The sequence below is a fragment of the Xenopus laevis genome, chromosome 3S, assembly GCF_017654675.1.
Source record: "Xenopus laevis strain J_2021 chromosome 3S, Xenopus_laevis_v10.1, whole genome shotgun sequence".
NCBI classification, from domain to species: domain Eukaryota; kingdom Metazoa; phylum Chordata; class Amphibia; order Anura; family Pipidae; genus Xenopus; species Xenopus laevis.
The window spans coordinates 38,168,704-38,193,562 of NC_054376.1; the positions used below are offsets into that span (position 1 = coordinate 38,168,704).

The 24,859-nt window shown below is 41.2% G+C and overlaps 1 protein-coding gene across 1 annotated transcript in view; it reads left to right on the top strand.

The window, feature by feature from the left end:
* LOC108712815 (proprotein convertase subtilisin/kexin type 6) overlaps positions 1-24,859 on the top strand; it is a 105,547-nt gene that overhangs the window by 37,699 nt on the left and 42,989 nt on the right. The window contains exons 3-8 of the mRNA XM_018255267.2: positions 4,780-4,890; positions 6,592-6,735; positions 6,946-7,022; positions 7,958-8,046; positions 21,057-21,229; positions 23,137-23,349. Of these exons, the coding sequence (XP_018110756.1) occupies positions 4,780-4,890; positions 6,592-6,735; positions 6,946-7,022; positions 7,958-8,046; positions 21,057-21,229; positions 23,137-23,349 (807 nt within the window). The remainder of the gene's footprint in view (positions 1-4,779; positions 4,891-6,591; positions 6,736-6,945; positions 7,023-7,957; positions 8,047-21,056; positions 21,230-23,136; positions 23,350-24,859) is intronic.

The window sequence follows — 24,859 nt, forward strand, 5'->3', positions numbered from 1 at the left end:
ATGTTACATGTTACCAAGTAACATGTAAGTGCAGCAAGGCTTGCCCCCCTGTACCCCCCTGAGTCACATGCAGATCAGACCAAAAATGTCCGTTATAAAGTAGAAAAAAATCATATTTAGACAATCATATTAAGCTTTGCACATTTGTAAGCTTTGCTAATGATTAAGTGTCAGATGGTTACGAAAGAATGAAGCATAATAGGATTGTCTAAATAAAAATTTTTTATACTTTTTAACTGACATTTTTGGTCTGATCTGCATGCGACTCCGAGTGCCCTATAACTTTTTATTGTTTCTACACAGATTGACCTCCCCTCTGAGCTGAGGGCCTGGGGCAGGTCACTGCTTTACTTCGGTGAGTTTTCTACACAAAATCAACACAATTGTGCTTATATTTGCATTTGGTATTATGCCATTCTTGTAATGGTAACAACGTTGACATAGTTCCAAAACAAATCTGCAAGTTTGGAAATGTGCAGATTCTCTATAGTTATTTTTTGAACCATTAAAAGTTGTTCAAATACTTCAGTGTAGGTTGAAGTCCCTTGAGCAGATGCATTAGCGAACCCAAGTAACTTCTGAATTGTAAGTGGCATACCATTTTGGCTGTTTATAACCAACTAGATTTACACATTTTATATTAACCACTACTCAGATTAATCAGATCCATTAGGAAATTGAGTCTGGGGAACTTTTCATGAAAACTTACATAATTGACAATATCACAAAGTTTTTGATGGGTCAACTCGGAGGTCTTATTCAAGTGCATTATATATCTGCAAAATGTACCCACATTTAATCTTGCAGTAATTAGGCTAGCTAACTTGTGCATTCTTTTATCCAATCAAACACACAGTTCATGTGACTCTTAGCTTGCCGCTTCCTGGTGCATCCACATTTTCACACTAGTGATGCAGGGTTAAGAAAAACTTGACCTGCACTGACCCCTGCCCGCACCCAATTTCTGCGGACTAGCGCAACCTATAACGCCGGAAGATGGCAGACCTGCAAATGGGGGGAGTGAGGTAGGCCCGAAGCCTTACCCGTGGGTCCCGCAGGTATTGGGCCGGCCTGCATATCACAATTTCACACATCACAATAATAAGGTGGCAGTGAATATTATTTAACTATATATACAGAAAAGGTACTTCTGTCAGTACCTCAGAGGCTTCAGGACATCTATTCGGGTACATCACACACACCATAGCTTCACACATTAGTACACATGTTAAGTTTTTTTTATGATGTGTTCTCACCCACAAATGTCCAGGGCAAGTGTAATGATTGTCGGTGTATTATTGCATTTTGCTTGAGGACACCATACTTTCTCCTTAATGGATACTAGGGATCCAGATTCACTTTCAGTTCTAGAAGGTGCTAGAGACACCTCGCCTCACCTTAAGAGGGTCCGTCTTTCCCTTAATTCCACTGAGGTATTCTTCTTAAGCATCCTATACCCGGTACTGTCCACACTCCTGCCTTCAGTCTTTTTTAATTGCTGTTGTGTGTCTGTGTGCTCAGTGGGTTTGTCTTAGAAGCTGTTGCACACACAACCTTCCTCTTCCAATATTTGTAGACAAAAATTGTTCCCCTTCCCCCCCGCAAATTCCCTCTGGGGTTAGTACTGTCTATCTGATGTCATGAAAGGTGATGGGTATGTGGCGCTTATAAGTAGGGATGACCTGAATCCAGGATTCAGTTTGGGAGTCGGCCAGGATTCGGCCTTTTTTAGCAGGATTCGGATTCGGCCGAATCTTTGTGCTTAGCCGAACTGAATCCTAATTTGCATATGTAAATTGGGGGCGGTAGGGAAATCAAGTGGCTTTTTGTCACAAAAGAAGATTTTTTTCCTTTCCTGCCCCTAATTTGAATATGCAAATTAGGATGCAGTTCGGTATTCGGCTGAATCTTTCACAAAGGATTCAGGGATTCGGCCAAATCCCAAATAGTGGATTTGTTGCATCACTACTTATAAGTAATGGCTGCTGAATGCCAGCCAGCATAGTAATGTCAGTGAGGCTCTTTATTTACTTAAAATGTTATAATTTGACATGAACACATTTCCATGGTCAATTTCAAAATTGTACAATGACTTACTCGCTATACTCATCGACTGGGGGAGTGGGATAAAAAATTTAGACCTACGCATGAAACTGCACATATCCCCAGGTGTATGGAATATCTCAGAAAATCCTTGTACCTGACAAGGCATAGAGGCGGGGCAGGCAATTACGTTCACTTTCCATTCAACACTTCCTATACGTCGCTGCTCTCCCCATGTTCCCCCATTCTCTTTACCATTTAATTGTGTAACTAGTGCATTGGAATCAACATCAGGTCCCTCATTCTGGTGCACAAACACGATTTTGAGATGATTTTGAGATGATACAAGGCTTGTCTTAATAACAGTGTCCACAAAATGGATGCAGCCTGCTTGCTGTAATTATGAATTCCCAGACTGGAGGAAACAAGATTCAAATACTTTATACCGTGTAATTAAAGTTTATTTTGCTTGACTAATGTGATAAAATAGGATTTGGAATATTTTTTTCGGGTGACAGGTCCCCTTTAAGTGAATTCTTCATGAATGGGTACTTGTGGATACTAAACTTGTGTAACAAGTAGTTCCAGTTTGCAGCAGCCAGGACCAGCATGATATCCTCCAAGAAAAGGGTTATAGGTCTTCATGTGCTTATTTCTGAATTCCTGACTTGGAGGCAAGATTAAGTTGCATTAAAACTGTTTGCACTGCCAAACAGAGCCTGGCAGTCCAAATAGGGGGATACCAAGTAGCCAATCACAACCCATATTTGGTACATCTAGGAACTTTTTTTGCATGCTTATGTTGCTCTTTAACTTTTTTTATATTTGAATGTAGCTCATGGGTTAACAAGGTTGGGGACCCCTGGTTTAGAGTCACAACCTTTGGAATGTTCTAAGATATGGATAAAGAGGAAAGGAGACCAAGGGCAATATAGTAAACCAGAACTTCATACATGACTACATAATTCAAGTTTGTCTAATATCTTTATATGCAGCTATTAAACTACAGTTCCCAGAACCCTTTGACAGCTTTCAGCTGTTGTACTTTAACTAAGGATCGACTCGTGAAGAGCTACTTGTTACACATGCCTTTTTCGTTTTGTTTCCGGATGTATTTATTTGTGACCTAAATGGCTGTCAATCCTTACTCGAGATATCTGTTGGTCTACTGATGGTCCTAGCAGACTAATGGGTACAAAGTCTTGTGTGTGAGTACCATTTCAGTATTCTCCTTCTAAGAGTGCTGTAAGTGTTCAGTTGATATTGCTATGTATTATTGTTGACCTCTGTATCCCTGACTGGCCTTACCTGTTCCTTACCTAAACATTGACTATCCAGCTACACTTATGTTCTTTCTGATGTCCTTCCTAATCTTCCAAGAGTCTGGGGCCCCAAAACGGTGTTGGTGAAGACTAAAGCCAGTGTAACATACATTTACTGTAAGCCTAAGGGATCCTTCTCTTGGAAAAAATACATAATATATGGTGTAAACTATGTTAAACCTTCTTTTAAAGTGAATGACTTGCTAATAGCGAAACTGGATAGTCCCATTGATCTTTATTAGTTTGTTTATAACCTCAGTGCACATTTATTAAAGGGTGAAGTGGCTAACGCTAGCGAAAATTTGCCAGCCTTTTGGCACTTCGCCGATTTACTAACGGTCCCTGACGTAAATTCGCTAGCGAAGTAGACAGACTCTAGCGGTACTTCACACCCTTACACCAGACGAAGTTGCGCTCTGGCGAAGGGACGTAACTATGCTAATTCGCTAAGTTGCGGATTGTACTGAACATTACCTCTTGCGCCAGACTTTACTTCGCTAGCTCAGACCAGGCGAAGTGCAATAGAGTAGATTGGAGTTTCTCTAAAAATAGTTGAAATTCCCAAAAAACGCTGGCGTCTTTTACTTTTTTCAGGGTTATAGGCTGAAAAAGATAGTAATTTTTTTTGGGGTACCCTCCTTCTCCCCTACATTTCCTAACATATGGCACCTAAACTATACAGTGGGCACATGTGTAGGGCAATATAACACCTCTTTTTTATTTTATTAAGGTTTCCCGGGCTTGTGTAGTGTAACGTATTTGCTGCAGCATATACGTCTATTGTACTTTAAATTGGCCCCGTATGCAAATTAGGCATCGCTAGTGTAACTTCGCTATGCTTGATGAATTAACGCTAGCGCAACTTCTCTACCTTTCGACTCCCTGGACATAACTTCGGATTTTAGTGAATTTGCGCTGCCCTGGCGAATCTACGCCTGGCGAAGTGGTGCAAAGTGAGCAAAGCCGTCGCTGGTGCAACTTCAGAGCTGAGTAAGTTTGCCCCTTTGTCACATTATGGAGGTCACATTGCTCTAGGTTACTGACTTTTTGGGCACCATGGGGGTTTAATCCCAAACCTTACCGTGTCTGATATTTCTGCTTATTTGAAGAGAGGTTTTGTTTTTTTGTTTTTTTTTTACAATAACCTTTACATATGTCAGATGAACAAGAGTGTTAAGGAATTAAAATGTAGCATTTATATATTTCATGTTTTAAGCTCTGCAGGTCTGTGCGGCCAACTACTAAATGTATGACCCTCTAGCTGTTCCTACTAATGAGCTTATCATATTCACCAACAGCCAAGGGTCATTCATTAATTCAGCATTACCTGGAGAACTCCAAGTTGTAGACACATGTCATAGAGTATAATTCTTCTTTAGAAATGCGAGGTGTTTATTAATCCTTTTCCCTGCAGGTTGAGTGGATGCAGCAGCAGGAAGTGAAAAGAAGGGTTAAGAGGCAGGTGCCAACAGATCCAAACCCTGTAAACTTTAATGACCCCATATGGCCAAACATGTGGTATCTGGTAAGTACTGACCTGTTTGCTATGACTAAATAGGGTGAACCTGACAAAATACTAGTAATGACTGATTGGTGGAGTCCCGAGTGTGCAGTGTACCTTGAAATAAGTAATTGACACTAAAACAGTGGCAGCCGCAAAGAACTAATCTGCAAAGACATCGGATGACTTGACCAGCCAGTTGGCCTGAATTAAAAGATGTTGAAACCTGTGGTGTTACACAAATGTGTTGACTGAAACCATCCACTGCACAATGTATGAGGAGTCACAGATAAAGGCCTTCTTCACTGTTTGTTGCCATCCTTGTATTAACATGGATTCTGTAGACCTGTAGACATTCAGACTGGTTTCTGAGACATTTAGTGTGCCTGGGTTTCATCTGGGAAATCCTAAAGTCTATTGAGTGTGATTCTTCATATAAGTAGATTCTGTCCACACAGTTCTCTGCAACCCAGTTAAGGATGGTCTTCCTTCTGCAAATTTTGTTACACTGCATACTTGAGTTGAGTCTTATGCAGTAGATCCCCCAGATTTAGTTACCTGTACACTGTTTTTACCCAGTGTTTTTTTATTTATTGCTTTCACTCTTGTCCACTCTTTGCTGGGATTTTGGTAAATTTAGCTGGATGACACAAAATTAGTAAGGTTCTAGCTCTCACATTGTTTAGCAGATGTGCTGCATGGTGATGGACTGAAATCCATCACCATGTGGGTCTCATCGTGATGTTTTTTTTTATGGCAAGTTTAAGATTTCCCTTTATAGTATGCATTTAATTTTTATCTGGCATTTAAACTACATACTGGTTTTGGTTCCATGACAATATTATTTTATAATACGTACCTAGACAGCATAGAGGACAGCTGGGTTAATACACTTTTCCCTTTAGGAGACCACGTAGCATGAACCATGCAATGATGTTTACCCAGGCAACCCTAACAGTAACCGTCTCCCTGCACAGTTCTTTGCCATATTGCTTTCTGAAGGTAGGATTCCATACAGCTAGGCTTTAATTTAGACTTTATTTTTATAGAAGTGATTGCTACTTATCACTTATTAATAACTGGAAGAAAATTGCTTCTTACTCTTTTTCTTGCCTCCAAATCCATCTCCCACAGAGAGAGAAAAAAGGGTTTTGAAACATATTTTCAGCTGAACTCTGTAACATAATTTGGTTCCTGATGTTCAAAATGGAGTCCCTAAAAGAGTAATGAGTAAGTGAGGGGGGGCACTTTTTTTTTCCAAAGGTTGTCATCTTTCCACCCATGGGGGTAGAGGACATTAACTTGACTGTCTCCTGTGCTGATTGGACTTAAATGATTGATGAGCAGTAAACATTCTTTATATATTTACTGGGTTTTTTTTTAAATTATTCTGGGGCATTCCACTTTGGACTACAAGTATCAACTATATCCAATACCAGTAAGCAGGCTTGGACTGGCCTACCAGAGTACTAGGGAATCTTGCATTGGGTCACAGTCAACTCCCAGCAAATCTTTCTTAACCCACCATAGGCCTGTATAAAACCCATGACATTTTGCACTACATTTCTGTATTGTGACAGTGGGTCCTAATCCTAAATGCCATGTTCTCTTAGGAGGTTCAGTCTTGCTTTGAGGATGACAATAGAATTACTTTTTTGGTGAACTGTGCATTCCTTTATTATAGTCTTTAGCTCATTATTCATTCACTGGATGTTTATGTTTCAGCACTGTAGTGATAAAAGCAGCCGGTGCAGGTCAGAAATGAATGTCATGGCTGCCTGGCAAAGAGGCTACACAGGCAAAAATGTTGTAGTTAGCATCTTGGATGATGGGGTAGAGAAGAACCACCCGGATCTCATACAAAATTACGTGAGTATGTTTTGGTTCACTGTCTAATGGGGTAAAATTATAGGTTGGATAATGGGTGCATTTTCACCTACCTTTTACCTTCTCCAGTGCTCCGTTTTGGCATATTATATAATAACGTTGATTTTCCATCTGAATATTGTATATATTATTCTGGCCATGGCTGGATTTCAATAAAATAGAGTGTGAATCTCACTGACCATTTCTCTTTAGGATCCTCATGCGAGCCATGATGTTAATGGAGATGATCAGGACCCAAGTCCACGCTACGATTTCAGCAATGAAAACAAGTGTGTAGGCCCTATTTTGTTTTGGATTTATGTATTTATTTATTTTTTTTATAGTTTTTGCCAGAGATACACTGAATCCAAAGCTTTTAGGCATGATTCAGACAAATCCATATTTTAAAGCAATGCACAATATGAATTTTAATATGATGTAACGCATATGAGGAAACGTAATTAGTAGTAACTAACTGGTTTCCCAATATGTGGTGCTACATGTTATGTATTTTTGGGTTGTTGTAGGTGATTACACTACAGTAAGCTAGGCACTTTTTGTTACATTGCCCACATGAACTGTTGCATTTGCAATAGTGCATTAGCAGTGGAGCAAAATGTCTGGTTATTACAGATAACCCCTTTAATGCTAATTCGTACCTATAACTGTGACTCAACTTTAATTGAGGCTGTATGAACATTTTTTTATTTTTTAAGTAAGCAAAAAAGAAAAACTAGGCTGTTGCCTCCCTCATTACGTGGCTAGAAGAATGGTTGACCCTGGGCTTTCTAGTTTGCACTTAGGATGCAGTCAAAAAGTTTCAGGGGACTTTGCAGGCTTTCTTATGGTTTCTTTGGTTCCATATAGCAGAATCCGAGGCTGGCATAGAACCCGTAGTGTGGAAGCTATTATGTAGCATGCATGATTTTGTAAAGATCAGAGCCTTTATGTAATCTAATATAGAGTACCCTAAGGCTACTAAAAACTATTTACACATAAAAAGCTCAGTAACATTGTTCTGCCATAAACATGGAATTAGTTAGGTAAATATATGGAACAACCGCTATCGGTTGGAAGAAGATCATTAAATGGGGCACCATGATGGAGAATGACATGCCATATTTGGAGCGTTCTGTATAATAAGCTTTCAGATGATAGATGGATTATGTGTTTATGTACATGAATAAATGCAGTAAGTTCTATTTTCTGCTTTTTCCCTTCCTAGACATGGTACTCGCTGTGCTGGGGAAGTAGCAGCATCAGCCAATAACTCACACTGCATTGTTGGCATTGCATACAATGCCAGGATAGGAGGTATGTTTTAAGTCTATCTAAAATATATACTGTATCTAAGTTATTGAAAATATACTGTTTGTAAGATATTGCTACCTGACGTTGCCTGTGGTCGATTCCTCTGACAATGGAAGAGTTAGGAAAACTGTTGTTCATGTCATTGTATACAATTTATTAATTGTAACAAAAAACGGCTTCATAGAATGGCCTTACCCCTTGAAATAATGATAGTGCTTTTACAACGGGTTTCTGCATGTCAGAGCTCCTCTTACTTGAGCTAACCTGGCCTTTCCATTCCTACTATACAGCCCTCAAGTAAGTAAGCATGGAAATGTACAAAGTCAAGCCCTAGGAATCATATGTGTGTGACCAATTAGAAAGAATAGTTTAGAAGTGCAGTTAACAGCCAACTTTCTACAAGTCTGGCTTCAGTTTGTACTCTGAGTATGACTTGGCACGTCTGCTTTTCTGGCCTTTTCATATATACATAGCGTGTGTTTTCACAGAAACAGTAAGTCCCGGAGTATAAGGACATGTCTATTGTACATTGCCTGCTCTTGGGCAATGAGCTGGAACGTGGAACAGGGGAAATTTCTTGTTAGTCACTCTCAGGCTGCAGTATTCTCAGTACATCCTGTATCATTTTGGGTAGCTGGAGGCCAGATACAATTTCTCACCGCTACCTGATTTTGCCTTGTTACATACTGAGCAGCTACTAAGATTTCTCATATAGTTTTATCAGCCTTGTCAACCCAGATATGCAGCCTGTGCAAACATATTTCAGCTGGAAACTGATAGATGTACAGAACACTGGTTTAGAAAAATCTGCACAGCACAGTTTCAAATGACCTAGGGGAAATTATTTTACCGTATATTCATTTTGCTGTAGACTTTTTCTAAATGTCACTGGTGGCCAGCTGTCTTTTTACAATACAAAGAACCTCATTTAGAAATACATATGTAAGAATAAATATTGCAATCAAATACAGTACTTAAGCATACTGTATAAGCTTTTAAATCTTGTTAAAAGCAAAACATGTTGGGTCCTGCCTAGACAGCAGGACATTGATTTTAGGCAAATGAATGTGTTTCTCTGGACACTCTTGTAATACTATGGCTTGATCACAGTATCTTCAGTATTTTATCTAACCTTGGGGGTTATTTATTAAACTCTGTATGCTAAAGACCTGAAAAAATTGTGTTTTTTTAGTAGAAAAAAACCCACTATTTTTTTCGGGCTTTATAATAAGAGGATGGAAAAAGTCAGAATCCAAAAATCTGCCATCTCAGGACTGCGAGGTTGCATGTAAGTCAACTGGAGAAGTCCTGAAGTTATCTTGATCTGTGCTGGGATTCATGTAGTAATCTTAAGATTGCGTGGTTTTCGGGTAAAAATCTGAAAAAAAAAACTAGTTTTCGGGTTTAAAAATCTGAAAAATTTGTATGACTTTTTCCCCCACAAAAATTGTTCAGGAAAATGCATTGATAAATAAGGGGGAAAAAAGTGCAGATTTGGTCAGAGTAATTTTTATAAAATTAGATGATTTCAGACTGATAAATGGGCCTCCCCTTGTTATAAGCAGGAAGGTTGGAACAAGGTTTGCAGCATGTCCAGCTTTGAACCACACCGTCCAGTTTACAAAACTGTCTGTTTATCTTTAGAGCTGTGAAACCTGGACAAAACGCTGGAGGATTTGGCAAGCCCCAGTAGCAATCAGTCATGTCATTGATCCTGCCTTTTGATGTCATCAGGCCACCCCAAACGTTATAACCTCTGCCCACTGACATCTTCCCTCCACCCACTTAAAGTTGTAATGTATTAAATAGCATTAACAAAAGCTATAGCAGTCAATTGGCAGGTAGCAGGGCATAACTATTCATTGCCAATAGTTTGGTTGAAAAAGCATCATTGAGATTTACAGTCATATATAAAAAGTTTGGGAACCCCTCTTAATTCTTTGGAGTTTTTTTTATCATTGGCTGAGCTTTCAAAGTAGCAACTTCCTTTTAATATATAACATGCCTTATGGAAACAGTAGTATTTCAGCAGTGACATAGTTTATTGGATTAACAGAAAATATGCAATATGCATCATAACTAAATTAGACAGGTGCATAAATATGGGCACCCCAACAGAGATATTACATCAATACTTAGTTGAGCCTCCTTTTGCAAATGTAACTCTAGATGCCTCCTTTAGCCTTTGATAAGTGTCTGGATTCTGGATGGCGGTATTTTTGACCATTCGTCCATATAAAATGTCCATATAAAATCTCTCTAAAAAATGCAGTTAAATTTACACATAAACACCTTTGTAAATTTCTAAGTGTGTTTAGGGTCACTGTCTTGTTGGAATATCCAACCCTTGCTTAATTTTGTGACTGATGCTTGAACATTATCCTGAAGAATTTGTTGATATTGGGTTGAATTCATCCATCCCTCAACTTTAACAAGGGCCCCAGTCCCTGAACTAGCCACACAGCCCCACAGCATAATGGAACCTCCACCAAATTTGACAGTAGGTAGCAGATGTTTTTCTTGGAATGCGCTGTTCTTCTTCCTCCACACTTTTTATGATCAGATAACTCAATTTTTGTCTCATCCGTATATTTGTTCCAAACTGACTGTGGCTCATCTAAATGAGTTTTTGCATACAACAAGTGACTCTGTTTGTGGAGTGAGTGCAGAAAGGACTTCTTTCTCATAACCCTGCCATACAGATGTTCTTTGCGCAAATTGCACTGAATTGTAGAACGATGTACAGACACACCATCTGGAGCAAGATGTTCTTGCAGGTCTTTGGAGGTGATCTTTGGGTTGTCTGTAACCATTCTCACATTCCTCCGCATATGCTGCTCCTGTATTTTCCTTGGTCTGCCAGACCTGGGTTTTACAGCAACTGTGCCTGTGGCCTTCCATTTCCTGATTACATTCCTTAGAGTTGAAACTGACAGTTTAAACCTCTGAGATAGCTTTTGTAGCCTTCCCCTAAACCATGATACTGAACAATCTTGTTTTCAGATCTTTTAAGAGTTGCTGTCACTCTTCAGAGGAGAGTCAAACAGAAGCACAACTTGCAATTGGCCACCTTAAATTGAGCAACTACATGCATTCAAATTAGCAAAATTACAAAGGTACCCATTTTTTTGCACAGCCAGTTTTTGACATTTGATTTAATTTCATACAACTGAATACTGCTTCACTAAAAATCTTTGTTCAGAAAACACCCCAGTACTCAGATGTTCCTGGGAAATGAAAGACATACCACTGTTTTCTTTTTTGTTGAAAGTGGAGTTAATTATTATGCAGGCTTAGAGGGTTCCCAAACGTTTTCATATGACTGTATAAGCTTGGCAGTTTTACTGATTATGGCTTAGCGGGGAAGGCCAGTACCAGAATTCCATTTGTCAAGATAAGGTAAAGTAAACTTGACTCTTGTGGCATTAGTAAGTATTGCGTGTCACTGCTATAGAATCATAAGTCATAGGAGCAAACCTGAAAAAATATGAAAGCATTGCTTGGTCAGATAGTGGAAAGGTGTTGTTTGCCATTGCTTGAGCCTATTTATTTCCCCTAAACTCCACACATTACAGGATCACATTACAAGCCCATTTTAGGGACCTGGTTATATATTAAAATAACCACATATGTAGATGCATATTTGATTATGGAAAATGCACAACATTATAATATAAACAAATGTAAAAAGAACCATTACAATTTACACTAGTAGTAGTCCATTACTAAACACAGTCCATGGGTAATCCATTCAAAATAAGGTGCCTCTGTATCAGTTGCCAAAATGGTCTGTTAAAACAGGCATATTTCTAATGTAGTGATTATACAAATTTAGTATATAAGCATAATTAAAAAAAAAACATCTGTAACTCTAGGTTCTAAAGAACACAGCTTGTGTAAACCTGTCGGCACCCTTTGATTGTACAGTGCTGCAGAATTACTGCATCTGAAACAAGCAGCCCACCTGTGATATAATCAAATAATTATTAACTTTATTGAAATCTTTACAGAGAAATCTATTTTTCCATACTTGTATGTGATGGCAAAAAGTGTAGAAGTAAGATTTCCTTGAGCAGATAAAGATGCATCCAGCAGGGCTCCTGCAATTCACATCAAGTATATACTGTATGTATTGGCCACACAAAAAGCCCCAGACAGACATGTATCCATGCACCTATTCTGAAACAAAAGTTGCACATCTCTTCTAAATCTATTATCCATAATGCTAGGGGCCTGGGGTTCTCTGGATAAGGAAAAACAACAAGATCACCGTACCTTAAGTTTTCTAAACATTTCATCATAAAAAAAAAAACCAGTAGGATTGTTTTGCCACCAGTATGGACACATTCAGCTTAGTTACCATCAAGTACAAGCTTACAGGGAAAAAGGAAATGGTTTTTAAAAATTGTTTAAAAAATTATAATTTGCTTAAATTGGACTTCATGGGAGATGGCCTTCCCTTAATGTGCAGCTTTAGGGATAATAGGTTTTTGGATATATAATACATACCCGTATTACAAAAAAATAATTTTACTGTGTACAGAGGTAAAATGCCTTTTAAATCTGGAAGCTTTATGTCCCCTTTAAGGCCACTCCACATATTTTTAGAGCATTAAATGTCAGGCGGAACGCACTGCACCAGATTTCTGTCTGAATGTGTTCTTACTGCTGGGTCACACAACGATACACTCAATTTAATGCTAGACTGGGAATGAACTCTCCAGAAGCCATAAAAGTGGCTCGTATTTTACAGATGAACAAACCTAATGTCCAAGGTGAGACCTAAGGATCAAATACTTTATAATCTTTTTGTTTCTGGTTGTTATGTTTGTATTGCACAAAGCAAGGTGGCACTTGGGGGAGGAAATTGCAAGAAAGTCAAAAAATGCTTTGAAGTTTGTTACTATACACTATAGCAATATGCATAGGGCTTTCTTTGAAATTGTGACATGTTTGATAAATTTACCTTAGTTTAATTTCTCTCTCCCCTTGTAGACCTTCTCCCTTCTTGTTCTCCATTTCATATATTCTGATTTAACATTGCTTTCCCCCATTTTTTTACTTATGATATCACCTTGCCTAGTGTTGTAGAGGTCGTAGCCAAAGCAAACCTGAACATTTCCAATAAATTATGACAATGAATTGTAGTTAATGTGTGTAAAACATGTAAGTAAAATTAGAAAAACTCTTGTGATTGCAAGCTCTTCATATTGCAGCTATCCTTAATATCCCACCACCTTTAAATGTTAACAACCTAAAAAAACAAGGATATGCACGTATCACCCATAGTTTTAATCAGTTGTACCCCTAATGCATCACAAATGTAATCTCACATTTATTGTGTTTTACAGTTCTTTGGACTGTGCCACCATCAACTGTTTTCTTTTAACTAAAGGAATTGTACTTGACAGTAGTAGTTGCTTGTAATCATAGGTGCCAATGAACTTCTTGCATAAATGAATGTTCAGATAAACTTTCAGTTCATTTTTGCGTAACAGAGCTGGTCTATGAACTTGGCATGGCATCTGTTTCACTGCTTTCAGTGCATTTGCCTAGGGGCTGGTATTGAGTATTCTGTAAATTGTATCCTTATAAATGGTGCTTAGTGATGTAATTTGTCACAAAACTCACTAATATGTATGTGTTTTAATAATGTATTAGTTTTGTAAGAGGAGGCTATTATGTCATCTCTGAGTCCCATAAACTGTATAAAAGCACTCAGCCTTCTGTGTTGTACCTTGATATGGTCATGGAACACATTGATGACCTATAATATCCTTGTATTTTACAATAGGGGTAAATTATTCACAATTTCCATTCAGAAATTCTCCTTTGGGGTTCTCACACAAGGGTGTTTTGTCTGTGTTCCCCTATGGTTAGTTTTAATTCATTTCACAGCAGGGGATCATAAAACACATTAAAACTGGCCACAGTGGAACACAGGGCAAAACACCCATGTGTAAGAGCCCTTTCATTATTAGCATAGATTTGCTAGTCTTAAAGTTGTAAATGTACATAAAGTAGCTGTATCCTAAAATCACACCAGACACATTTCTACAAATGCACTTAGTCAACTGGATTAGAAAAACCCAATTTATTTTATGTTGAAACAGATTACTTTAATATGTGAATCCAGTATATCTTCCCTTTAATTAACAGTAACTGTTTCCTCGCTTTGATTATGCCATCTAGTCAATTAAAACTAGAATTTGCCAAATCCTTCAGAAAGTTTTTATTCTCTTTTAACCCTTTCAACAACACAGATTGTACATTGTTGCCAAAAAGTAGAGCATCAAAAACAGTGAATCTGTGTTTCTGCATTTTAATCCAATGATTGGAAAAATCACATTGCCCAGCAACATGCGGCCTCTGGCAGGAAAAGGGTTAAAATGTAAATATTTTCTAAATATGTTCTAATCCCTTTTAAAAAAAAAAACAAACACCTGCTTGTAACTAGTTCATTAACAATTAGGGACAGATTTATCAAAATATGAGTTCAGATTTTAATGAATAAAAACTCCCCCATGTTCTATTCATGCCTATGGGATTTTTGGAAGCCTGTTTATCAAATGGTGAGATCTAAATCTCACCCATTAATAAATCTAAAAATCCCATAGGCATGAATAGAACATGAGTAAATTCTTATTTATTAAAATCTGAACTTACATTTTGATGTTAGGGGGTCATTTATACACACATATTTCCCTGCAGAAGTGTGCTCAGGTTTGCACATTTAAGAACGGAAGGGTTTTTTTTAATTTTTTTTATTTTTTAAAAATTTCTTATATAAGCAGTCCCCCATGTATCCTGTATATGTTGTGACAAATAGAACAACATACTTGTTTATAGCCTATCCATATTCCTAACATAATCTGAATTAATCTTACTTAGCCTTCTGAGGAAATGTCGTCAAGTTTCTGGCATCCCTCGTAATCTGAATAGCAAATTGGGCCAGTTAGCAGACCCAGAAGTTTCCCTGGGTTGGTCTGCTTGATTAAATTATTAAAGGGCCCAGTTACACCAAAAATGAAGGGGCTTCATATACATTTAAATATTGTGCACCCCAGAACTACAAATTGTATGTTTGCTTCAGACGGGCTTATAATATTTATGTAATTGATGTTTTTAACAATGGAGGTTTCCACGTAGAGACCTACATGTAAATAATGTAATATAATGTATCATATTCATATAAGGAAAAAGAGCTCAAGTGCTATGAGACACAGTGTAAGGGTGGTCCCTGCCTCATAGAGCTTATAGTCGAAACATTGGTAGAGATGCACCGAATCCACTATTTTGGATTCACCCGAACCCTAGAATCCTTTGCGAAAGATTTGGCTGAATCTGAACCCTAATTTGCATTAGCACTGTCAGGGAGCCGGGAGCCCCCTCTGGGGAGTAGTCCGGATCTAGGAGGAAGCCCCTCAGGAGGGATCAGGATCGTGGTATCCAGGGATAAAGCAGAAAGGGTAATCGAGTTCAGGCAACAGGTCACAAGGCAGGCAGAATAGAATCAAAGTCCAAAGTCCAGGCAGGGGGTCAGCAACAAGAGATCAAACAGGAATATCCTCAGGGATAACAGGAATAGGCAACAGGGAACCCAGGAATCAATACAGGAACAGATCCTATTTTCGGGCGCCATCTTGGCGTCTCAGGCGTCCTTTTATATTTGAATTTGGCGCCCTTGCGCCAGCGTCAGCGCGCCTGCGACCGTCGCGCCGCGCTGACGTCACGGCGCCGGCGTCGGAACCCACGTGGGTTGACTGGGCGCCGCCATCTTGGATTCTTCGCCGCCGGGAGCGGACGCGACTCCTCGCGCTCCCGGCGGTCTTGACAGTACCCCCCCCTCACGGGGGGCCTCAGGACCACCGGGACTTGGTTTCTGGGGAAACTTGGAGTGGAAGTCTCTTACCAAACGAGGAGCATGCACATCACGATGTCCCTCCCAAGAGCATTCTTCGGGGCCAAAGCCCTTCCAATGGATGAGGTACTGAAGGGACCCTCTGGAGATTCTGGAATCAAGGATTCTCTCCACCTCGAATTCTTGTTGACCCTCCACAGAGACAGCAGGAGGAGGAGATTGGACACCAGAGAAACGGTTGGAGACGGTGGGCTTCACCAGGGAGACGTGGAACACGTTGGGGATTCTCATCTCTGGTGGGAGTTGAAGTCTGATGGCTACAGGGTTAATTATCTCCAAGATGGGGAATGGACCCAGGAACTTCGGACCCAACTTGGGAGATGGCACCTTCAAGCGAATATTCCTGGAAGAGAGCCAGACAGTATCACCCACCTTGTAGGGAGGAGAGGGCCTTCTACGGCGATCCGCGAAAGTCTTGTGGACTAGAGCACACTTCTCCAGATTAGACTTGGTTGCAGCCCAAATAGCAAGCATATGGGCTGTCAGATCATCTGCAGCCGGGACGTCCGACAACACGAAGTCCTGAGGAAAGGCTTGAGGGTGCTGTCCATACACCACCATAAATGGAGACCTTCCTGTGGAGGAATGACATGCATTATTATGAGCAAACTCCGCCCACGGGAGGAGGTCAGACCAATCGTCCTGGCAAAGAGACACGTGGTTCCTCAGGAACTGTTCTAAGGCTTGGTTCACACGTTCAGCTGCCCCATTCGTCTGCGGGTGGTAGGCAGATGAAAATTTAAGTGTTATTCCCAAGTCTTTACATAGAGAACGCCAGAACTTGGCGGTAAACTGGGTGCCTCTGTCGGAGACGATCTCCACCGGGAAACCATGCAAGCGGAAGATGTACTTAATAAAGAGTTGGGATAATTCCACCGCAGAGGGTAACTTCTTCAAAGGGATGAAATGGGCCATTTTGCTGAAGCGGTCAATGACAACCCAGATCACAGTATTCCCACCGGAGGGAGGAAGTTCGACAATAAAGTCCATAGAGAGGTGCGTCCACGGACGAGAGGGAACCGGCAAAGGCTGTAACAACCCGCTGGGGCGGGAATGGCTAGGCTTAGAAGTGGCACAGACATTACAAGCAGCCACAAAGTCCTTTACATCCTTGCGGATATCAGGCCACCAGACTAGGCGCCTCAAGAGTTCAAGGGTCTTGGCCGGACCAGGATGTCCAGCTTGTCTGGAGCAGTGGGTTTGTTGCAGGATGGCCAGGCGAAGTTCTGGAGGGACGAAGGCCATGCCAATCGGAGTATCTTGAGGAGCCGAGGACTGCCCAGCCAGAATCTGGTCGGCAAATTGGGGATACAGAGAGGCAATGATCTTGACTGGTGGAATGATTGGTTCCTGCCTCTCAGGGTCACGGTCCACCGGAGTGAAGCTACGAGACAAGGCATCGGCTTTCAGATTCTTGGAACCTGGGCGATAAGTCAAAACAAAGTTAAAACGGGAAAAGAAAAGGGCCCACCTGGCTTGTCTGGGATTTAGCCTCTTGAGGGACTGTATAAACTCCAGATTCTTGTGATCTGTGAAAATCTGGACAGGAATTTCAGAGCCCTCCAGGAGGTGACGCCATTCTTCAAGGGCAAGCTTGACTGCTAAGAGTTCTCGATTTCCGACATCATAGTTCTGCTCTGCGGATGAGAACTTCTTGGAGAAAAACGCACAGGGGTGCAATTTTCCATCAGTGGAGTGTCTCTGAGACAGGATAGCTCCGGCTCCGACTTCAGAAGCATCAACTTCGATGCAGAAGGGTAGTGCAGGATTGGGATGTCGGAGAACAGGAGCGGACGTGAAGGCCTCTTTCAAGGACTGAAAGGCTTCTATGGCGGATTGAGGCCACAGGCTGGGTTTACCCCCTTTCCGGATGAGGGCCAGGATAGGTGCAATGCGGGAAGAGAACCCCCGGATGAACTGTCGATAATAATTAGCAAATCCGATGAACCTCTGGATTGCCTTGGTACTCAGTGGGAGAGGCCACTCCTGGATGGCCGACACTTTCACGGGGTCCATCTCAAATCCCTCTGGAGAGATAATGTATCCTAGGAAGGGGATCTTGGATACCTCGAAGACACACTTCTCCAACTTGGCGAAGAGAGAGTTCTTCCTCAGACGAGAGAGTACCTCCTTCACCTGGGAGCGATGACTTTCAAGGTCCTTGGAAAAGATCAGGATGTCGTCCAAGTATACGACTACGAACCTTCCTAGGAGATCTCGGAACACATCATTAACAAACTCCTGGAAGACGGCAGGGGCATTGCATAGGCCGAAGGGCATAACAAGATATTCATAGTGCCCATCCCGAGTGTTGAATGCCGTCTTCCATTCGTCACCCTCCCGGATGCGAATGAGGTTGTAGGCCCCCCGGAGATCCAACTTGGAGAAAATCTTTGCCCCTTTCAGCTGGTCAAAGAGCTCGGCAATCAGGGGCAGGGGGTACCTGTTCTTCACGGTGATCTTATTCAGACCCCGATAGTCTATACAAGGCCGAAGGCCTCCGTCCTTCTTCTCCACAAAGAAGAACCCAGCCCCTGCAGGAGAGGTAGAAGGGCGGATAAACCCCCGCTGGAGATTTTCTTGGATGTACTCCTTCATAGCGGTAGTCTCTGCAGGAGAGAGAGGGTAGGTGCGCCCTCTGGGGGGCATAGCTCCTGGCAGGAGTTCAACCGGACAATCGTAGGAGCGATGTGGGGGAAGGAACTCTGCCGACTTTTTACAAAAGACATCGGAAAATCCCTTGTAAGTGGAGGGCAAAGTTTTTAATTCCGCAGAGGAGACATTCACCTTCTCGAGGGGTTTTGGCGGAAGGCAATGTTGCAGGCAAAATAAACTCCAACGAGAGATCTGCCCAGTGGACCAGTCTATGGAGGGGTTATGCAGACGTAACCACGGAAGACCCAATATTACTGGAGTAGAGGGACAGGGAATGATGAAGAATGAAAGTTTTTCTTGATGCAGCGCCCCAACTTGTACAGAAAGTTCCGCCGTGAACTTTGTGACGAATTCAAACTCCAGGGGTTTGTCATCTATGGCGGTAATTCGCAGGGGTGAAGACAATGGAAGCAGGGGAATCTTCATGCGTTCGGCAAAAAAGGCATCCATGAAATTGCCATCCGCTCCGGAGTCGAGGAAGGCCCTTTCGAAGATAGATTTACTTGCCAGGTGAATCTGCAAAGGAAGGAGGAGTCTGCGTGAATTTTTTTGATACTTCTCCTGAGGCCCTCGAGTGATGCCCCCTACATGAGAAACCTGAGACATACCTCGGGGTACAAAACTCTTGGCTTTGGCAGGACAGGTGTTGGCAAAATGGGAATGCCCACCACAGTACAAACAGAGACCTGCCATACGTCTTCGGAGTCTTTCCTGCTCGGAGAGGCGAGCCTTTCCTACTTGCATAGGTTCCTCCAGAGGAGACGTGGACACATGAGTCACAGGGACAGCGGGTGCTTGCAGAATCGGCCTTTGAAAGCGAGGGGCCAACATGGGAGAAAATCGTCTGCTGCGCTCTCTCTCCACCTGGTGTTCTCTGAGACGGGTGTCAACCTTAATGGATAGAGCGATCAGCCCTTCCAGGGTGTCAGGAGTCTCTCTGGAGACGAGATCATCTTTGATGCGGATGGATAGGCCTTGGTAGTATACGGCCTTGTAAGCGTCATCACACCAGGAAGTCTCCGCCATCAGAGTTCGGAAGTCTATAGCGTACTCATTGACACTGCGGCTTCCCTGCCGGAGCTGCAAGAGACGGGCAGGGGCGTTCGTAACCCGACCTGGAGCATCAAAGACTATGCGAAAAGCTTGGAGAAAGTCTTTAACATCGTAAGTCACCGGGGAATTCTTCTCCCAAAGAGACGTTGCCCACTCCAGTGGCTTGCCTTCCAATCGAGACATCACATACCCCACCTTGGAACGCTCACTTGGAAACTGTGTGGGTTGGAACTCAAATTGAATTTGGCATTGTGTGGCAAATCCCCTGCAGGCTTGTGGGTCCCCACTGAAGCGAGGGGGAGGTGGAATGCGAGGCTCACCTGTCGGGTAGCTTGCGTTCGTAGGGGCTGCCGCCATGGGGGGATCTCCAGTAGGTGGAGCAGTGGAAGGCTCAGAAGGCACTTGTGCTAGCAGGATATCGAGTGCTTGCCCAATGCGAACCTGCTGGTTTTCGTAGTCCTCCATGCGGGATGCCAGTCCGCGGAGCGCTCGTCCGACATGAGGTGTGGCTTCCTCAGAAGGATCCATGGCCCGAAAATAATGTCAGGGAGCCGGGAGCCCCCTCTGGGGAGTAGTCCGGATCTAGGAGGAAGCCCCTCAGGAGGGATCAGGATCGTGGTATCCAGGGATAAAGCAGAAAGGGTAATCGAGTTCAGGCAACAGGTCACAAGGCAGGCAGAATAGAATCAAAGTCCAAAGTCCAGGCAGGGGGTCAGCAACAAGAGATCAAACAGGAATATCCTCAGGGATAACAGGAATAGGCAACAGGGAACCCAGGAATCAATACAGGAACAGATCCTATTTTCGGGCGCCATCTTGGCGTCTCAGGCGTCCTTTTATATTTGAATTTGGCGCCCTTGCGCCAGCGTCAGCGCGCCTGCGACCGTCGCGCCGCGCTGACGTCACGGCGCCGGCGTCGGAACCCACGTGGGTTGACTGGGCGCCGCCATCTTGGATTCTTCGCCGCCGGGAGCGGACGCGACTCCTCGCGCTCCCGGCGGTCTTGACAAGCACAAAGTGTGCGTCAAAACATTTTTACTTCCTCGTTTTGTGACGAAAAGTCACGTCATTTTAAGGACGGGCAAATCTGAATTCTGCTGAAAATGGCCGAATCCTAGCCGAATATCAATCCGAATCCTTGATTCGGTGCATCCCTAAATATTGGCCCTTTACATGTTGGCAAATATCTTGTTAAAGTAATATTACAATAATTTTATCATCAGGGAACAAACATACACATCTGTCTCACAGCATAATAATACTGTTGTTGGAGAAGCCAATGCCCAGATTCTTTTTGGCTTTACAGAATCTTAAAAATCAAACAAATAAACATTATTGGCTTCCTTGTTTATTTTATTAATTTTTTTTTTATTTTATTTTTTAGGAATCCGCATGCTTGATGGTGATGTAACAGATGTTGTGGAGGCAAAGTCACTGGGCATCCGACCAGACTACATTGACATTTATAGTTCAAGCTGGGGCCCTGACGATGATGGCAAGACTGTGGATGGCCCCGGACCTCTGGCCAGAAAAGCATTTGAGGATGGCATTAAGAAGGTAACAGCATTTTGCATTTTTAAACCTTCCTCTGCATGAATTCTGTGTCTAACCCTTCCTCTGCATGGTATCCTCCTTCTGTATCAGTGTCATACATTTTCTCAGTTATATGATTTGCCAATACCATATAAGTGTAATTACCAAAGGAGCAAAAACAGACAACGGAAAGCATTTAAATGTTGGCATAAAATAAGATGTTACTAAATGCAGTAGTTAAGCAAAATTATCTGTTGTAAGAGCTGTTTTTTGTGTCCAAAAGGTCTGTTTAATTGGTTCTTTGCCACAGTGATATTTTGATGTAACATAACCTAATTTCCATTACATGCATCCATATATTTGGGGTGTGAATACAGCTGACACGTTTGTCACATGCTGCAATGTGATAAGGCATGAAGGGATTTGCCCACAGTTATGGGTCAAAGTACTGGAGGAACCACTTGAATATTCCCAAACTGTCCATTATCAAATGAAAAGACTCCGATGCAGATGTGAAAGGCTGATCTTCTTCCAGGGCTGTCAGTGATGTCCTGGCCTAGAGCCACAATAAATTGACTTTCTACTCTTTCCCCCTCCTTTAAAATTTATTCTTGGGGACGTAAAAATTAAAAACTTTGGGACGGTTTGGGAACAAAATAAAGACCTTTTGTTTGGCTAAAGCCAAATACAGAGTGAATTACCTGTGTAAAGTGCACCTTGCACGTTATGACTGTTGGATTGTGATAAAATGTTGCCTATACATTAGCAAGTTTTTTGTGTCTGCTGCATTTTATTCAAAGTAAAGTTTCCCCCATGTCTCCTGTCTGGCATCCAATCATTTTGTACTCAACCTGCTTGATGGATTCACTTCAACAGACTTAAGAGTAAATTGCTAAAGTAAATGAACTTAAATAGTTTCAATATTCTATGTAAATATAAGATATTTTAAAGGGGTATTTCACCTTTGGGTTGACTTTAAGTATGTTTTAGAATGGCCAATTCTAAGCAACTAAGCAATTCTAAGCAGCTTTTCAATTTGTCTTCATTGTTTTTTGAGTTATTTGACTTTTTCTGACTTTTTCCACTAACCCCCATCTAAAAAACAAATGCCCTGTAAGGCTTAAAATGTATCATCATTGCTACTTTTTATTACTCCTCTTTCTATTCAGGCCCTCTCCTATAAATATTACAGTCTCTTATCAAATTCATGCATAGTTATTATGTTAATTTGGACGTTAGCAACCAAATTGCTGAAATTGCTAACAGTAGAACTGTTAAATAAAAAGCTAAACAACTCAAAAACCACAAATAATAAAAAAATGAAAACCAGTTGCACAATGTCTCAGAATATCACTTAATGCATCATATCTTATGGCACACACATCAGATCTTACATTTTATTATTCCCCATATGTAACTAGCAGTGTTTTGTTTTTTCTCAGAATGTACCAATGTACCAATACTGCTTTCTGAAATTGGGTCCCACCACCCACTTTTTATAAGGATCATATATATAGTGGCACACATCTTTACTGCATTCGGTTTTATAGTTACTTTAATTTGAAAAGCATGAAAGTTATCAAAGCTAAGGAGCTGGTTGCTGAGGGCTACTGACCTCATTTGCCCTCTGTGTGTAAATAACCTAATGTGTCAGTTTAATAATGTGAACTAAAACATACCATAGTCTGGTAAGCTTTACCAGTTAATCAGCATGTAGCCCTTACCCCCCCCCCCATCAGGATTAAACTACCAATACCATTTTTTTTAGATTACGACATAATCTTAGTTTTGTGTAACATCTCTCTGAGTGCCATGAAAGTTACATTGGGAAAAGAACAGAGATTACTATAGTGAAAAGCAGTTTGATATAACAGTATGCTAACTTTCTTTTATATATCAAAGGATATGTAATGTAATATTGTGCCTCACAGGGCCGAAAAGGACTGGGCTCCATCTTTGTGTGGGCATCTGGCAATGGAGGTAGAGAAGGAGACTACTGTTCCTGTGATGGATATACCAACAGCATTTTTACGATTTCCGTAAGCAGTACAACAGAAAATGGGTATAAACCGTGGTACTTGGAGGAATGTCCATCAACTCTAGCAACAACATACAGCAGTGGAGCCTTCTATGAGAGGAAGATTGTAAGTTATCTTACGTTAACATATTAGAGATTTTCTCTTGAAAGTGCTGTGACTTCCCATTGTATGAATAATTAGAAATAAAAGGACATTTTAAATACAGAGGCTGGACATATATGAAGGAAATGCAAATTGATACATACAGTTTGTTACATGATTTGTAGCACAGTTAAATGCTCCCATCGAACACTCAAAACACTTGCACTTTGGCCCACTCTAGTAGTAAAGGCATACCGTTGTCATACTTAACATACCACTCTTGCCTGGTCTGCCTAAATTACCAAGTTCTTTGTTGTGAATGCGTTTATTTCATGTTGTTTTTATACATTTATAGATTGCTTTGTAAAATGTCTATTCCTAAGACACTGCTTCACTAAAAGCACCTACTATGACTTGGCCTATGCTCCACTATCTAGTAAAAGATCCCAGAAAGTATCTTCCTTCACTCTGTCATCACTTGGGTGCATAATGAATGCCACTGCCAGGCTCTTACACCTTTCCAGTCACTTAACTCTGTTACCAGTGTATGTAATTTGCACATATCTTCTTGCTTGTACAGGTATGGGATCCGTTATCCCCAAACAGTTATCCAGAAAGCTTGGAATTGTGGAAAGATTGTCTAACTACATTTTATCCAAATTTTTAAAACATATTTCTTTTTTCTCTGTAATAATAAATCCGTACCTTGTCTTTGTCCAAACTAAGATATTATTTATTGGAAGCAGTACCAGCCATTGGGTTTATTTGATGTTTTACATGATTTTCTAGTAGACGTATGGTATGAAGATCCAAATTAAGGTAAGATCCATTATCCAGAAAGCCCCAGGTCCCAAGAATTCTGGATAAGTGGTCCCATACCTGTACCACAAAGAGAAGTTCATGGGTTTGGAGTAGTACTGGCATTGACTGCTGTTTTCCAAGATGAAAAACTCCCATGTATTGCGATGGCAAACATTTGCTGGTCAGTCCAGGGAGACTGTGAGCCAGTGGGAATGTGCAACAGTGATTGGAGCTTTGCTCACTTTACTTAAAATTTCTTTGGAAAACCACATTCCCTTTGTTCAAGGCCTTTATTTATTCCTAATGATTCACATGGAGGTTTTGTAGCTCTGCCTATTCATGTCTGAAATGTTAAAGATAAAAAAACAAGTTTTCACCATTCAGAATCAAACTGTAATAATAAGCATGAATCAGGGCTGTACATAATCTAGCATTAGCCAAAAAAGAATAAACCTTAACCCATTTTATTTATTTTTCTCTCGCTGTTTCAGAAGCCTCCCATCTGTCCCCTGCAGTCTGCTAAGCCCAAACAATAGGTGTAGCATCCAATTACTGAACCTCTATTTCTGGAGCCTATTTTCACAGCATTGCTCAAGAACGTCATTTAAATATTAAAGCTCTTCTTCTCCAGACTATCTGCCTCACTAATTGACTGAAAGGATGCTGAATGCTTGTGATAATTAATGTACCTGATATTTTAAGATCAAGCATTGGCACAGCATGAGACCTATTT